At 44.3% G+C, this 17,814-nt stretch overlaps 1 protein-coding gene across 1 annotated transcript in view; it reads left to right on the top strand.

Moving 5' to 3' along the window:
• The first annotated feature begins 786 nt into the window (after window positions 1-786).
• MYOCD (myocardin) overlaps window positions 787-17,814 on the top strand; it is a 197,839-nt gene continuing 180,811 nt past the window's right edge. Inside the window, exon 1 of the mRNA XM_069654513.1 lies at window positions 787-1,110. Coding sequence (XP_069510614.1) covers window positions 1,050-1,110 — 61 coding nt within the window. The 5' untranslated portion in view covers window positions 787-1,049. The remainder of the gene's footprint in view (window positions 1,111-17,814) is intronic.

Below are 17,814 nucleotides of genomic sequence, written 5' to 3'. Positions count from 1 at the left end.
TTAAAGACGATTTTTACTGAGCTCTTACGTGGCGTATTGCCACAGAGAGCATGAACGTATTTTCTTTTACTGGAATATTGTGGGCATATCCATCAAGAAAGGGTGTTGGGAAATGCGCGTGTGTCATGTTGTCACCTTGCATTTATTGGCTTTTCAGTGCAATCCTATAAACCGATGTTAAATGGATGGTGGTTTACCCAAATAGCAACACATTGTATGCTGTAAAATGCGCCCTGTGAACCGATTTAAGTTATGTCTTGAGGATGTGAGGGGGTGGTACAGACCCCACACCCCAACTTTTCCTGGGTCGGTTGGGGCTCCATCACTATTCTCAGTGGCATGTAAATAATATGAATGCCCCTCTAATGAAAACAATCTCCAGTACCCGTTGCTAATACGCACTAAATATACAAGGCTATCTGGTCCCTGGGGACAATTCAATTGGCCTTGCTTAGAAAGCCCCCAACTTCCTCATAACGCCTGTGTAAACGAATGCGTGTTTGCGGTCCTCAGAAATGAGTGCACCTACTTCCAGGAGGATGTCAACTGTCCTTTAAACGGAACCAGTCTCTAAAGTGTCGGGAAACGTCTGCTTCGGGAGCATTGCGTCACAGCCCGGACGCGGGTCGAGCCGGAAAGGGTTAACCCCGGTGTGTTGCTGCAGCCGGTAGTAGAGGGGCTCGGATATCACAGCGCTGTCTGCGGGGATGGTCTCTGCTCGAGTATGACATCAGCCCCAGCCCAGCGGTGATGCTGCAGCCGATAGCGAGCCCTCGCCGCCTGGGGGAGGGTCCTGCCGGCTGGAAGTTCATTAGCTCAGCTCGGGAGAGGGCCAGCAGACTCTGCTCGCCGCTCGATGGGACCAAACCTGCGTCAGGCTGAGATTTGCAGCTGGCCTGGGGGAAGCAGCACCGGCGGGCTCTGGATGACCTCTCTCCCACTCCTCGGGGCAGCGCTTCCTCCTGGAGCAGCCAGCTGATGCTCTGAGCCAGGGTGTGTGTGTGTGTGTGATTTTTGTCACCCCGCTGCTGGAATCTGCCTCCTTGAACATGACCATGACGCTTCTGGGCTCGGAGCACTCCCTGCTGATCAGGAACACGTTCAGATCAGGTAGGGGGCCCTCGCACCCGGGACTGGGCGCACCTCTCACACACACCTTGCCCATTAACCGACTGGAATCCCCTGCCTGCGTGCAGACGCACCAACTCTTAAATTAGTATTGCAGTGCGTGTGGACTACTCATTTGTGTGTGAAAATGTATTTATTAATGCAGTTTGTGTATTGTTTTTGAATGCATGCTTACTGGCTCCCGTTACAAGAATGACACGAGCTCCCACTCCCCCGTGCGGGAATGCGTGAGAAATGCGAATTGACTGATGCCGGCGCTTCGCGGGTTAGACGCGCTTCCGCCCAGATGTGACAGCCAGATGTTACAGGGGAAGTCCTCGGCATGTGTAACTTTTCAACACGTCCTTCCTTCTTGGTTGCTCAGAGACATGGTTAAGATCGGATTGCATTCATTAAAGCGGCGCTTTGCAACAATTATACTACGTCCTATTTATCAGCAAAATAATATCCTAGATTTCAAGCGTACCCAAGTCTATTGAAGGCGATCCAGTGTCACAATTCGAGGACTCCACTATTTTATATTTATATTATTTGAAGGCCTGCACCCCATTTCCACAACCTCATCGGCTTTGGGTTTTAAACCAAATGAATTAAAGTGCCAGTAATCGGGACTACAACTCCCATCATACATTTTAATTAAAGCCTGGGACGTATCTTCTAGTCTCCGCAGACAAAGAGACAATTAATTGAGCTAGGCAGAGCCGGTTGGGAGTGCGTGGCCGTTTGTAATTCGAAAGAACGAATAAAACAAGAGTGGAAACTGATCACACCGCCTGACAACTCTTCGGCCATTGTCTGCGCAATGCACGTGCATGGGAACCGCGTAGGGCAATTTAAAACAGCATCCGACTGCGCAGGGCGAACTGCAGCACTATTTCGTGAATAAAGCAGTGGAATTTTAAATTCGACATTTGACACGGGGACTGCAATGCACGGTTTTGCTGGTGGCTGTGTTTACTCCCCGGTGTGTTTCTGTATTGGCGGCAGTCGCCATTTGGTGAGGGGCTGGTCAGTCTCTGATCATTTTATTTAGTCACTAAACTATGCCGCGTAGTGGTACAAATGAAACTCTACCCATTTAAACACGCTCCCTTTCCGCCAAAAGTTGTTGACATGTCCTTTGTGCAGTCTGTCCTGCACAATTTACAATACACCAATGCATGCTCGTTGACAATTCCCCAAACTTCTGCTGTCAACCGTTTCACTTGGAGCTTGTGACATGGAGTCATCTGGACCCCCAAAGTTTCCCAAAAGTTCCTATGCCTGCTTCCATCAAAAGGAACACATCTGGGGTGTTGGGCTCCACCTGGACCCAGGTCGGTCACTGGGACGCTATGCGATTTCAGGCGCTTATGATCAGTGTGTTTGCTGGCTTGAGGAAAACCAACAATACAATTCCCAGAAGTCATTCGTTTTTTACATACAGGTCAGGAATCTGAATTCTGGTGACATCGAGTCATCTGTCCACCCTACATGCCCCGCAGACCAGTGATAAAAGTGTACCCAAAAAGTAGTGGAACTGGGGTAGCTTAGTAAGGAAAAGAGCAACGTGCAACACTTTTTTCAAGGGCTGCAGCCAAGCTGGTCGACAGCCAATTGAGTAGAAATAGATTTCAGTTTAGATGCAATTGATATCGGTGGTGACGTGTGCTTTAACTTCATAAAGAACAGTTCCGGGATGCTGAAAATGGTTGCAAAAAGTAGTGGAGCTGTTAACAGTAAAAAGTAAAATTAGTGGAACATAAAAGTGATGGAACGCCGCTCCCGACCGTTCCCGCTCACTTCGGCCAGTGCTGCAGACCTAGCTTTTAGCAGGTGAATGCATGATTCAGGAGATAAATATTGCAGTGGATGCATTTCCACTCCTCTTTGTTAGCGTATATGCCCTACCAGAAGAGCAACACTGCCACCTCCCTGAAGTGAGCCTAGGCTCTGCCTCTGCTCCACCACATTCCTCCAGTGGCAGCTGGTGACTTGTTTCGCTCGAGCGGTGTAAATATTATGCATGAATGTGCATAAGCGACCCAGACTCATGATTCAGTTGCGGACAAGGTAGGTTACGTGGGTTCTGCACCAAGAAATTCTTTCAACTAATGAGTTCAAGCGGGCATGTTACAGTACACTCGTTCCGAAAACGTGGGTAAAACACCACACAATGTGTAATTGGTTTAGTACGGTAACATGCAAAAAGCCTGTGGATTCCACCAACAGCACACATGTGCATTTTCCAGCACAGTTACTTTGATGCATCTGCACACAATATATGCCAGTATAAGAAAACATGTTCATGCTCGATGTGTCCCAATATGCCAGTAATTACACGTAAGAACCCACTGATGTGGTCTTGGCCCATAATCTTAGTAATGCTATGGCAAAGACAAATGTCCATGCTGGCTGCACCAATGTATGCCAGTATCCCCACATAAGGATGCTGATTTTGGCCACAATAATGCAGTAATACCACACGTGTAACAAAACACGTTGAGGCTGGCTGTTCCAATATAGGCGGCAAGTGTCCATATGGAAGGACACGAAAATACGGTATGTGGAAGTAAAGCCCTAGTCAGGAATGCACACAACTGGAATTAAGTAAAAGGAAGTAAAGTAGTGGTTGAGCTGCTGTCGCGTAGGTGGTGAGGTGATCTACCACTATCACCTTGAAATAAGTCAAATTATTGTGGATTACCATCTACACAGGCTGCAGCCTGTGTAGATGGTAATCCACAATCAAATGGAAGGACACCCCTGTTGCTCCATTAACCCATAAAGCAGTAATAATGCAATTGTGACAAAACATGTCCTACCTGGCTGCCACACTATATGCCAGTATCCACCCATAAGGACGCTTAGGTTGATCTCTTTACCCATATTACAGTAACAATCCCAGAGTAACAAAATATGACCCCAAGATCCATTTCGGATCACTTGCCTTCTTTACAGCACTCTATCACAAGGTTCATTTTGGGATCCCAAACCATACTTTTCAAGTGATTCTGTGCTGAAAGTAAACTTTATGGGCACAGTGACCCATAAATCACTCTGCTTGCTGGGACTTGGAGGCCACAGATTTATGACACGCGCTTTCCAGCGTACAGTTCCCACCAGTTAAGCATCATTCCTTGCTAGATCGGTGTTGAAATGGGCAAGATATATTTCTCCTCTTTTTTTTCTTTTTTTTTTTAACTAGCCCCTGGTCTCGTGTTCAGCTCCTCTGTTTCTTCACATTTTGACACTGCACCGTCCTGACAGTGATTATCCCCATGTGATGCAGCTCAGGGCCCCGGGGAGGGTGGTGGAAGCATCATTAAATGTCTGGAGTAATTGGGGGATGTCTGGATCACCCGGGCGGTGTGTCTGGCGCCCAGAGAGCAAGGTTCACACGCTGTAAAGAAAGATCACACACGTGCAACACCCCTAGCAAGACCCTGTACGTGGCATGCAAATCACGGTGTGCGATGCAGGGTCGCATGTCATGAATACACGTGCCGGACTGTCTAGGAGCCCGCACGCCTAATGCATGTGTTACTTGATTGACAGGTCTAGACTGCAGTGACCAGATGACCAGGTGACTATTTCAATATGACAATGCTTCTCAGGTTCTGAACTTGCTTTTTGCAAATCGTTTGTGTAATGTGTTGAAACCCAATTTATTCAAGTGCTGTTTACAAAGGCTTTAAACCCCAGAATGCAACAGTTGAACATCCAAGTGTAGGCCCATGCCAAAGGAATTTTGGTTCATGAATGTAATATATTGATTTGCACGGTGGTAATCTCTATTTATCATTTTTTAGACTATTCCCATTTTACTCTCTCTTCTTGGCCATGAATGTGCTATGTGGATTATTTTTTAGTCGGTCTAGATCCACGCTAACTTTACTCTTGTTCATGAGTGAGCTAGACATAATGTAGATGTATCAGTCTAGACTATGCTTATCTGTCTTCTTGGTCACGAATGTGCTATGTGCATTATTGGTCAGTCAGTTTAGAGTCATGATAACTGTACTTGTGTTCACGAGTGTGGTACACATCATATTTTGTAGATGTATCCGGTCTAGACCCACGGTAATGTCGCTTGTTGCTCATGAAATATTGGATATTCAGTCTAGACCATGCCAATCTGTCTTCTTGGTCATGAATGTGGTATGTGCATTATTGGTCAGTCAGTTTAGAGTCATGATAACTGTACTTGTGTTCACGAGTGTGGTACGCATATTGTAGATCGAGACCCAGGCTACTCTCGCTTCTTGGTCATGAATGGGGCACATTCAATAATGGCTATTCCACGTAGAGCCATGCAAATCTGTATTCTCAGACAGGAATGTGGTTCATAGATTAGTTCATCGTCTACACTCATGCTGACTCGTATTCTGAGTCATGAATATGTCATGTGCATTTTTTTAATTGGCCTCGTTCCACACGCCTGCTAATCTATATTATTCTCTTACTTGTCTATTCCAATGCTAATCTCTAGTCTTGGTTAGGAATGGGGTTCGCACATTGAAGACTTTCGGTTTGAAACCTCGCTAGCCTGTATTCTCGGATATGAATGTGGCACATGGATTTTTAGCACAATGCTAATCTCTTTTCTGACTCATGAGTGTGGCATAGAGTATATTGACTCAGTGATCTCAAGTTGTCCAATGTCTGCTGCGAGTGGTTCACCAGTCCTAGTTTTTCTTTGCGTTCCTACACATGCAGTTTTATGTCTGCTTTATAAAGACAGATCTCTACCAATTCACCGTAGCAATCCGCCATTTGGTGTGCAAATACAATCACCTCCCCGACCCCCCCACCCCCGACCCCCATCATCATCTCCATATCACTGGGTCACTACTTCTCCAACGCTTTGCAAATCAGACCTAGGGGCTTCCCCTGGGCAAGTTCCTGCTGGGGATTCCGACCACCGTAAGGGTTTCCCCTCTCCTAGGACGGTGGGCAGATGCACCCCCCCTTCCCCCGTTCCCGAGATGCACTGATGGTTCATGCTTGCTGCAGGGACGAATCTTCAGTGCCTCGAGGCATTGCAGCACAAAAAGGAACCCGTTGGACACATTATTACCTTAGTAATCATTGCAGAATTCTACCTGTAGGAAACTGCTTGGTTAAAACCTGATTTCCAAATAAAAAAAGACGTTTGCAAGTGCATGTCTTTTCCTGTATGGGCACAATGTGCAGAATATGTTTTTCAGCTTCAAGGAAGAGAATTGGCTGGGATAGGGAGTATTGCATTGTTGTTTTTGATGACCGGGCCTGTGCCTGCGTGGTAAACAGGCATCCATGCAGCAGGCACAGTAACCCAAATAGCTATCTAACTGGCATGTGAAATTGTGATCTGTGTCTGCATCATGTACTTGAACAACCTGAACATTCTCAGATGATTTAAAGCCTTCATTGACCTCTTTTGATTTAATTTCTATCCTGTTATTGAATGTTTTTAGTAAGTATTCTTTTACTGCAGATCAATTATATTTAGCACACCAATGTTTTACAGAGTTTTCCCCTTTCATGCATGGCAAGAAAACCCAGCCATGTCTGATAGGCCACGCCTCCTACACAGATTCCTTAGTTACTTCTGACACTTTTTACACCCCACGCCCAGATATTGTTTTGTGACTCATTAGGGGCCCTCCTCAATTTCTTATCCTAGTTAAACCAGTGGCCACTCCTCCAAAGATAGACCCGCCCTGATGTTGCACGGAGCAAGACCTGAGAAGTGGCATAACTCTGAGAGCCATCCTCAATTCAGGGGCCTTACAGCAGTCTCACTGTGTATGTTTCAGGTCACAGCAAATGTCCGCTGCGTAACAAAATGCTCCACTCACCCATCCCAAGACTACACAGAGATACAGAACCAGACACACATGTGGTAAAGTCCATATGTGAAAGTCGGCGAAGTTGTTGATTATCAGAGCCCAAGTTGTCAGCCATTTTGAGTGTCTTGGTTGTTGTCAATTGTCACAGTAAAGTGAACTTTTCACGACTAAACAGTGAAAGAGGCGGACTGTAGGATGGAGTTTGGTGCTCGTGTGTTTTATAGGTGAAGATAGGATCAGACCATTGTTTGGTTAGGAAAGCATTATTGGTAGGGCCATTATTTTGTTAGTTAACGCCAAAAAGGCCAGTAAAAGAGCAGGACAAAGCCGTCTGACTGGACGTACAGAGCAGTGTGGGCAGATTTGGGCCAACGTGGGGCCAGCTTTCTCACTGTGCGAGTGGCACAAGTGGCAATATTACTGTTTAAATGTGCTTTAGATTACAAAAATAATAACTTAGTTATTCAAAAAATGACCTGTGGTTACTGTTCAGCTTGCTCTAAATTGCGGGCCAATACATGGGCAACCTCTTATTTTCATCCTGGTTTATTTTTTATCCGACTGGGGTTCTGTTATCAGTCTCATAACTGCTAAGGTGCCCCAAGTCACGTCCGACACTCTCAGCCAACAGCACTGTGCACGCCAGTTGGGTTTGTGAGTCAGTGAAGGGAGGATAAGGAAGGGACATGGTGAAGGAGTGGTGGCCAAAAGGAAAAGGAGCAACGGGTAGATTCTGAGAATCTAGTCACTTTAAACCTCAAGTGGATTATAATTGAATCAGCTTAACCTTTCCCCCTTTTTCCGCTTGTCCCGGCGATCAGTAGCAAAGAGGTCTATGCTACTACTAGTATGGTTGGCTGGTGCGCAGTAGTTATTTTCATAATCTAAACAGGATGCCGCAGCACTTTCTTCACACAATTCCAAAGGAACGTTCTGAGTAAGGCCACGTCTGTTTGATATCTCCTGGGGCAGCTGGCTTGGCACACTCCTTGAGGGGACACAGAAGTGATGTTAATGTGAACTCCTGACGTGTATTTCTTCTGACGCACTTGTGGTTGGAAGTGGTTTGTCTATTGTCAACTAGACAGCTTACTCTAGAATATTCCGGTCTCGAAATGGCCTGCTGTCTCATAATCCAACTGTGAAACCACTAGGTCAGACATAACACAGCTCGCCTTATTTTCCAGGGTCCCCAACACCGCTTTGAAAAGAGTGGCATGCCCACTTGCAAAGCATGTTCTGGCTCTGTGCCTCCCTTAGAGCCCCACAAGGTGCATGCTGCACTCTGCAGGAAGCTTTCAAATAAACGAGGCTACATCATCTGCCTGAAAAACATGGGTATAGTTTATGGTCGATGTACTGAACAAAGCCAATTTGGAAAGATCCACGTTGGCCGATTCGTCAGATGGCCCCAAACGAAACACAGAACGAGACGAGTAACATGTGTCACGGGGTCCTGCCATGCAGCCTGCTCTTTGGGTGTTAAATTCCACTGTCTTCTGCTCCTAAAAGACGGACTCAGTGGGGCTTTGCATGGTATACCCATCACGTTCCCGAAGGCAGAATGCTGTGTATATTTGAGGCAATAGGGCCTTTTTGATCCTCTAATTGGAAACCCTAGTCTGGTGTTCAGGATACTGACAATGTTTACATATGTGAACAATGTGCATATTATAATGTGCTATGGAGATTAGTTGCATGTATTGTGGTCATTGCAGGGATTTGACTATTCAGTGGATTTATGAGCACAGCCCAAGATTCAACAAGATCTCGAAAATCTGAGGGGGTTTTCTCTGTTTTTTTGGATCACCCGTCTCTTGAACAGTTCCTATGGAAGAATAGTTGTCCTGGTCCCTCAACCCCTCCCCCCACCCCCCCCCCCCCGTCTCCTCCACACCATCATGGAAAAACAGGTTGGTTTGAAGAGTCTAAGAAAAACAAATAATGGCCTCCTTCTTAACAAATCTATTCACCGTCTAACCCCCATGCCCTGCACGTATTCCTCTTTAACCAAGAGTCGGAGTAATGGTAATGTCATTGTTGTGCTCCAACTTCTACTCAACATTATCTTAAATATCATTTTTTCATCAATTACACAATTGTTTTTCTGAACCTCATACTAAATGAAATACTCTTTTTGAAAGTTCATATCCACAAGCACGTTTTATTTGAATGTGCAGTACTTGGTTGGGTTAAATGCTCACTTTGCAGTATTTTTGCTCGGTTTCCTCCCTATACCTATGTGTGAGCAACACAACCAAGCCATATCAGCCAGGAATACTGATAACCCAAGGTCTTCCATAGTGATCCTGTCGGCTACAGTGCCAAGGGATGGGTAGTGCCACCTTTGGTATCATGCAGCACTTTATATGAACCTGTCATCCAAGTACAAATGTAACACATATAGTACAATTACTGTTTGTTTATTATCCTCCTGTAACAGGCAAGGGTTAAGGTGCATTACTGCATGTGCCCAATATGTCACCCAAAGGGACGAATTTACAAAAGCGTTTTTCAATTGCAAAGTCCCATTAAAAAGCGCTTTTGTAAACCAGGCCCCAAATGTGTCTAATGATAAATAGAACACAAACCTTAAACCCAGAGATTGATCTGCTCATGGAAATCAATATTTGTATGATCATATTCGTGAACGGGGGCTCTCCATTCCTATTCCTTGACCTACATGATTTTCATTCATCGGTTTTCAAGAATGTATAGACTTTATGCAGAAACAAATATCAATTTCCCAGCAAGCAATGGTACCATGCTACGATCAGATTCGAAGATCGTTATCTCATCCAAATAGCAGGCACATCAATGGGTGCAGTACAGGCTCCTAGTTATGCCAGCATGTACATGGGATACTAGACTAAGAACCTATCTTAAACAATTGCTAATGGAGGAAATACCTCAAATGATATTGTCGTCACATAGACAATATTTTTGGGATTTGGGCAGGCTCAGTACAACAACTACAAGAAATGTTTGAGTTCATTAACTTAAATTCACCATGAAACACAGCATAACTAGACTTGGATTCCTTGATGTTGAAGTCTATGTACAAGATGAATGTTTAAACACCACCGTTGACACAAAACCAACTGATAAGAACAGTAGTCTACTTGCTACAGGCTTTAACCCAAAAACCACAATAGAAAGTATTCCATTTAGTTAATTTCGAATGTACCGCTGCATAATCTCAGAAAATCAAGAATATATCCAAAAATCCTGTGAATTGTCCAACACCTTTCAGAAAAGAGGATACTCTATGAACAATATTCAACAAGTTTCCCAGAAAGCCAATGAAGTTACCCATACTATTAACCCAACACCTAAAGTGAAGGATTTTCTTCTAAATTAGTGCATGCGACCACTTCCTCACATCAGAGTTCCTAGATTAACGGATCTTAAAATCTAATTGAATCTATTGCATCTTGATTCAAACCTGCTGAGGCTATTTCTAAAAGTGCCCTTTTTTGCATACAAAAAGAGTCAAGCTCTTTGTGAATTAGTCATTAGAGCGGACATTAGTGCACCAAGAAAACTAACTAGGTCCTTTAGGGGTACTTTACCTTGTACTTATTGCTAACACTGCAACAATATCATTTAAGGTAACACCAATAATCACCCCTACACAGGCAAACCTCTTACCTTGAGACACACATCTACCTTCACTCTACTAACGTAGTTTATGCTGTGAGATCCCCTTGGGGCATCTATTATGTAGGAATCTCAACGAGGGAAGACAAAAGACGTTGGACAGAACTTAAGTCCAACATTCAAACTCACTCAGATAAATCACCAGTTGCCCAACACTTTAACGAGTTTCACCATTCAGTGGCTACAATGCAGGCTGTGATACTAGAACAACTCAGACAACCCCGCAGGGGTGGAGTCCTAGTGAGAATCCTACTCCAGCAAGAGATAGCGTGGATTGAACAGTTGGACACACTATGGGCCTCATTACACGGATGGCGGTAAGGATTTACCGGTATCGGTAAAATACCGGTACCGGTAAATCCTTACCACCTTACTACGAGGTCCCTTTGCGGGTTGGGGGATTTAATGCCTGCTTTTTGCAGGCGTTAAAAACCAACCCGCAAAGGGACCCAGGGAGCTAATTACGGTACCGCAATTTGCGGTACCGCAATTAGTGCCTTCCCCATTCCCATTGAGCCCTATGGGGCAAAAATGGGAATGGGGAAGGGCAATGGTGGAAGGGGGAATTACCGCCCCGCCAACCTTGTAATGGGGCGTTAATTCCCCTTTCCGCCAAGGTGGTGCCGGAATTTTACCGGCATGCACCATGGCGCTAATAGCGCCATGGTTCTCCGCCATCCGTGTAATGAGGCCCTATATTCGAGAGGCAAGAACACAGGGCATGATCTAACTTGTTTCCTCTAGTCACACTACTCGCTGATAATACTCTTCCTGCTATCAGTTTTTTTCCAAGAATGTTTTCAATGCAAGACATGCATAATACCAGGTCTAGCTTAGACCATTTGTCCATATGCATGTACTGTACTATGTCTAACAAGTTGAACAAATAGACTACCTATGCATTACATTGTGTTGTATTACCAACAAGATGACTGTTTTTGTACTATAGTTATATGGTTCTAACCTGGACATGACTAGATGACCTGGCTTATGTCTAACCACATTAAATGGTACAGGCAGGGAAATCAGTTATTATTGATGATTGCCTGATGTACAACTTTTATGCAGGTATATAAGTCAAATATTGTTCTCCAAGTCTAAGTATATGTAAGACAATGTTCGATTGTGTTGTAGATTTGAATGATATACATGTTTACATTGATGTCAAAATAACGTGATAACTATATGGATGAATTAACTTATCACATATCCAATCAAATGAGCTTCCAAAATGTAAGAATATTGTAGTCCAATGACCCCCATAGTGGGACAATCACTACAAGATGACCTCCGCTATTCTTACCCTCCGCTCACATACCCATGTGAGTGTGATCATATGACCAGGGCACCACGCTTTGGCATAGCCACACGTCACGAGATCCCAGTTTCTTACAAGCGAACCTTCCCGCCCTCACTTGGCTTCCAGAATACCTAAGAATCGGAATCGAGTTAAGAACAAGGGAGGAAAACAAGTAACTTGGTGGTATACTTTTTCACGTCCAGTTTCTGAATAGTCATTGATGTGATTGGGGACACTGTTGTTTACCTTACAGCAACAGCATTGGGATAAAGTGAGTCGCAATACCTCCTTTTGGATGCCCAGGAGCATACATAAAAAGTAAGTTTATATTCCTTACTTTCAGGGTTGTTAGACATCAACACTATACAGAATCTTAATCTAAGTGACTGGACTGACTCCCTATTTTAACATTATAGGGGTCTTATAATATCATGCTAGCTTGAAGACAGACCCTTGTTGGTGTTAGCGACATCCAACACACACCACATTGGTGTGAGCCAGAATTTATGGAATTTTCAGGTCAGTTCTCTCTCCACTTATATCGCATCGGAGTCAGTTTACAAGTTGTCATTTATGCTCACACCAGTTGGACACTTATTTGTAATTAAATGTAAACTCTTTAACCTATAGGAAGCCTTTGAGTTCCTATCACCCGAAGAAGAGAATCACTCTTGAAAAACGTAGTAACAAGAAATCTCCATTAGGACACATTTGTCTACTCTGTCCACATATCACATTGGGAATTGTCCAAAATGATATATACCACTAGCAAACTTTATTTAAATGTATCACCAAAAGAATTGTAATTGGTCACACTTTTCTAGTTATGATTCAAATGACTTTTTGATTTGTTAATTCTATCTGTATCAATTTAGTTACAGAGTGTTATGTAAACTCAAGTAGCCCACTAGTTGCACTAACCGCCAGCACAGCCCTCAGAGTTGAACTGTCAGCCCTACTGGATGCATTGCTGTAAGGGACCAGGTATAGGGAAGTGGGGGGGTGGTGGCTGAGGACGACAGAGGCAAAATACAGTCAAATGTTCATCCAAAGACAAGAGCCAGGAAGATCAACACATTAACTGCAGTTTTAGGCTATGTTTAGCAAGAGCTGTACAGAAACTCATTTCATCTGTACAGGTTCCATAATAGGAACCACGTGTATTTAATGTATGTAATTCTGCTCTTTTTTAAAATGCCTCTTTTCATAAAAATTAATTCTTTAATACAGACATGCACAGCAATGCAAGTCCGGATAACGAAAGTGATTGGACGTCGCAAGGACCAGTGTTTCATGGGAACATGCTCCCATTCGAAAGAACTCACCAGCCTAATGTTTATTCTAAAACTGGAAGCTGGTCTAATAGAAGCGCCCCTGATGAATTGGTCAATCTAAAAGCAGACTATGAGTCTGCCTTCAGCATCAAAAGACTCCCTCATTCTCTGAATCACCGGCGTGACTCGAGCCGTGGATGAGTGGGTCATGGGCTAATCACTGAGCAGAGGATAAATCATGAACCAAACTCAGGCAAAGGGCCTCAGGGTAAAATGCTGCTATATGGCAACTGATTTTAGTGTAGATTGGCTAGTGCCAAGTAAGGGTAGTTAGTCAATCGGATGGTTGATCTGATAATGAGAGTTCCAAAAATAAGCCTTTTCAACCAGCAACCTTCTATAAAAACTTACAGCGCACTGAAGTCTTCAATCCTTTTTGGGATGCAACCATTTCTCTGTTTACTACTTCAGAAAGTCAATGGCATATCCTCCTTTAAGGTCTGATATTTGATGTATTATTGGAGCAGGTCACATTGTGCAGAGAATTGTGAAAAGGGTTGTGTCTGTTTGCAGGGGCAACATTAAGGCCTAATATCACAGTGACCCTGATATAAATGGCTGATAGAAAACTGTTGAGTGATGGTTGGATGCTGTGAATAAATCATAACGACAGGCATTGTTCTAGGCAACTTTCCAAAGAATAGTTTTTCAGCCTGCCAACACCCAATTGTTGTTTGGCAGCCTTCTCTGCAATTAGAGAAGTGGAAAGACTATCTAAAAAAGGGCAATGCAGTCTGAACCTCCCTGGCCCACATTATTCCTGCATCAGACCGCAAGCAACCCCAGACATATTTCTGCATCTTTAGGGAGGTGTATCTAGGTCTATAGGCATAGCAACTCCGGACTCACGATCGGACATACGTGTAACACTTATGGAGACATACGGAATTGAAGAGTGGTGGATGGAAGGTTTTGAAGAAATCACAAAACCAAAAACCTGCCTCCATCTGGGCAACCCTCCAAACTATTCATTTACAGGCTGTTTTGCCATTACAGATGGGGAATGACCAGAAGCAAATCTAGTGTGGTCACACCCCGAGACTGATTTGTAAATGGCTGCCTCCCTTCTGTAATGGCACAAGCAGGTCCAAAAGAATAAAAAAGGCCACGGCCCAGAGTAGTGCCAGCTTGCACAATGTATTGAAAGCTTTCCATTGCTTACATTTTGGTGAATATTCGGATATCAGAGGATTTAAAAATGGCTTTCGTGAAGCCTCACGCATGCTCATTATGATGAATCATCAACAACAAAAATGTTAAGTCTTCATTATACATTAGCTATCCTGTCATCACACCAGTGCTCAACACACCCTGCAGAATATGGTTTTCATGCTGGCCATGGGTAGTGGACATGGCCTTTAACGGCCCACCAACCTAGGCCATGGTAGGCCCGAGCAAAGCGAGGGGTTTGGCTCTGTCTGTGGGCTGCTAAAGGCCATGTCCGTCCCCCACAGCGGGCATGCAAGCCATTCACACCCCAGGGTTTTACTGGAGTGCGAATGTTTTTTTTTTTTTTTGGAGATTCTTCAGAGAAAAAAATTAAAGTAAAACAAGATGGCCGCCGTCATAGGGACAATGTTATGGCGGCAGCCGGACGGATGTGCGCCAGGACTGGAGCACAATGCTCCGGTCAAGCAGTTAAGAGGGGAGGGTGGGGTGGGAAGGTGTGAAGCATTGTTTTGGGGGCGGGGAGGTGGGGAGACAACAGGAAGGTTCTCACATTAAAACATTTTTAAACAATTGCGCCACCTGGGGCTGGGAATGTGTATTCTCACCTGCTGTTGCAGTCACCATTTTCCTCCCCGATGAGCAAACCAAGGACCAGCCAATCATCCACGCCTGCTATTTGGTCGATTGTATGGTGGAGGATCCCTCACCCAAGACGAGGTAGAAAAGTGGAGTTCCTGCATCAAGCTCATGTACAGTTCATATGCATCAAATCTCCAGTTAAAATTGTGAAGATCCCCATTTTCAGTGCCAAAGGCCCAGTGGCCTACTGTCCTATTGCCCCCCCCCTCCAAGATGGGGAAACCGAACATTTGCAAGACCCCTAATATGAAACAATGAATTAATGATTTAGTATATCCATCCCTTCGTCTGAAAGATTTAAACCATCGCTGTGGAACAATGACTGGGAGGGGAGCCTCAAAAATTCATGCCTAAAACTGAATACCTTTTAAAAATGGAGTGAACTTGGATATTTCAATGATCATTTTTTTTACTGAAGTGTTCATTGCTTTGGGTTCGATGCCCTCACCCCATTATTGTCTGAGAATCATTTTCGACCAAACAATCATAGTGTCCTTGCAGAACCATGCTAGAAAAGAGAATTGCAAATATCCTAAAGGCAGATTGAATATTGACATTTGCCATCAATGCCCCTTTGCCCAGGAAGATCGATTTACAGGTAGCCAAATCTAGAGATGCATGCTTGGCTGTACATAAAGTTGTCTTAAACTTGTATGAATGTAGGATAGCACAGGGGCAACGTGCTGGTCTTGGAAGCAAGACCAAGCAGAGCAACAGAGGTTCGAATCCCAAATGCGCACATAGAAACCGAACGTGTTATGTAAAAACAATTAAAATAAATCCATACTATAATTTACTGATGTATCCTTTGGATACCAATCCCATGAAAGCCACCCACATTTGCAGATTCAGAACCTTCAAAACCACAAGAAATAGAATGATGTCCCCCTTTCCACCCAAGCTGGTAAGTGCGGTACAGATGGGGCATTATCAGTAGCAGTAGACACAGGATTGCCTATTGTGACTTTTGCAGTCAGAGATAATGTTGGTGCCATTGGTGGTACTGGCACAACAGCTGGCTGAACTGGGGTAGCAACCTACTGGTTACTGAGCACTGCACCGCATTCCAGGGTCACTCAGTTGATGTGTGACAGGGGAAGCCTTCAGAGGCCTTTTTGTACAGGGTTCAGGGTGAAAATCTGGGCGTTCCTGTTGGATTCTGTGCTTCTTAATTCTCGAGCATGTGGGTCTAGGTGCAGGTGGCAGCTCTGTGATGGGGTTGGTTTCTGAGGATGTGTTGCCATCCAAGGAGCTGGTGACCACACCAATGCCTTTTTCTCAGGCAGCTTGAAATAGTCTGTCTCACGGGAGTGTTTAGTGAAAGTGTTTTTCCCCTTAGGGCCATCCTAGAACGGAGCTCTTACACAAGTTTAATATGCCAGAGTGATAATAAACTGTTGTAAACAACTATACTAATGATTGAAACATCAGATAATTAGGAAGCGCTGATTTACAACGTTTACATTCAAATGGCCGCCCACTCCTTCTTCACCGGCGACAGCAAATTGGGCAGAAGCATGACACGTAGACCACCAAGTGAGCACCTAAAGAAACATACATGTGAAGTGTGAACAATGAAAACCTTGCCATGCTTTGTTCGTGAAACAAAAAAGATGATGGGTGTAAGGTTGGGAATGAATCATAACCACGAAGGTTGGGAATTAATCATACCCATGGTCACAGTTCTGGGCAACCCTTCAGACCATCCTTTTTCTGCCTGCCAAGCCATTACAGAAGGGGAAAGACATATGCAAATCAGGCTTGGTCCCAAACTTCTAGGTCACATCCCTTCTGCACAGGACCACAGAGGCGTTGCTGGGTGGGGGTGGGGGCTTAGAGGGCTACAGCCCTGAGTCTTTTGGTTGTAGTCTCGGATAAAAGCTCCGGGATTACAACCAAAAAGGGTAGCTAACCCCAACAGTCCCGACATTAGCTTAGTTCCGGATCTTTTCCAGACTTAGCAACACCCCTGCCTAAGGACCACAAGCATCCACAAACAAGTTTCAGCAATGCTGGGCAACATGAGTGAGGAATAGTTTAGGTCTGCCGGCCCAGTAGGCTCGGGACCCACGTCTGGACATACCTTATCCCCCTCGGGGTTACTTAAGCAAAACAAGAAGGTGATGGCCGGAAGATTTGGAATTAATCATAGTCACGGGCATGCTTTGTTAGCACTTGATTACATTCAATTATGGGGCCTATACGAATACAATTATCAATGAAATAATTACAGTGAGCCACTTCGTGTGCATGACCATACACATTGTTCTGCTTATTTATGCACAAAGCTGCACCGTCTTCTGGCCCCAACATCCAAAAGCAGCCTGGAAAGAACCATCAAATGTGGTAAGTTGTTCAAATCAATTATATGACACAGACGAAAACAACAGGCAACAACATGCAACTCCGATGCAATTGGATTATCTGATGTAAAAAATTAAAACTTGCTAACCACCACCAAAAGGAGCCCAAAGTAAATATGGGCCTGCAACAAGTCACCATTAAAATCCTGTTCTGTTCCCTTGCAGCTGAGTCTTCCAGTGGCATTGCAAGGAGGACCATATCTTCTTATCCTCCTCATAAATGTATTTCAATTTTTTTAAAAAAAAAAACCTGAGAGGGCTCCCAATATCAAGGACATAAACAGCAAGAACAATCACTACACAAATAACATAAGTGGCCCCAGAAAATACTTGAACATTTCATAAAACGCCCATGCCAGCTGTGATCGGAAATTAATGAGATGGCTAGAATTTCTGGCACATTAGTC

The sequence above is a fragment of the Ambystoma mexicanum genome, chromosome 3q (genome assembly GCF_040938575.1).
Source record: "Ambystoma mexicanum isolate Mex_15411 chromosome 3q, UKY_AmexF1_1, whole genome shotgun sequence".
NCBI lineage: Eukaryota > Metazoa > Chordata > Amphibia > Caudata > Ambystomatidae > Ambystoma > Ambystoma mexicanum.
The sequence above is the reverse complement of the archived record's forward strand: the minus strand, read 5'-3'. Positions and strand labels throughout refer to the sequence as shown.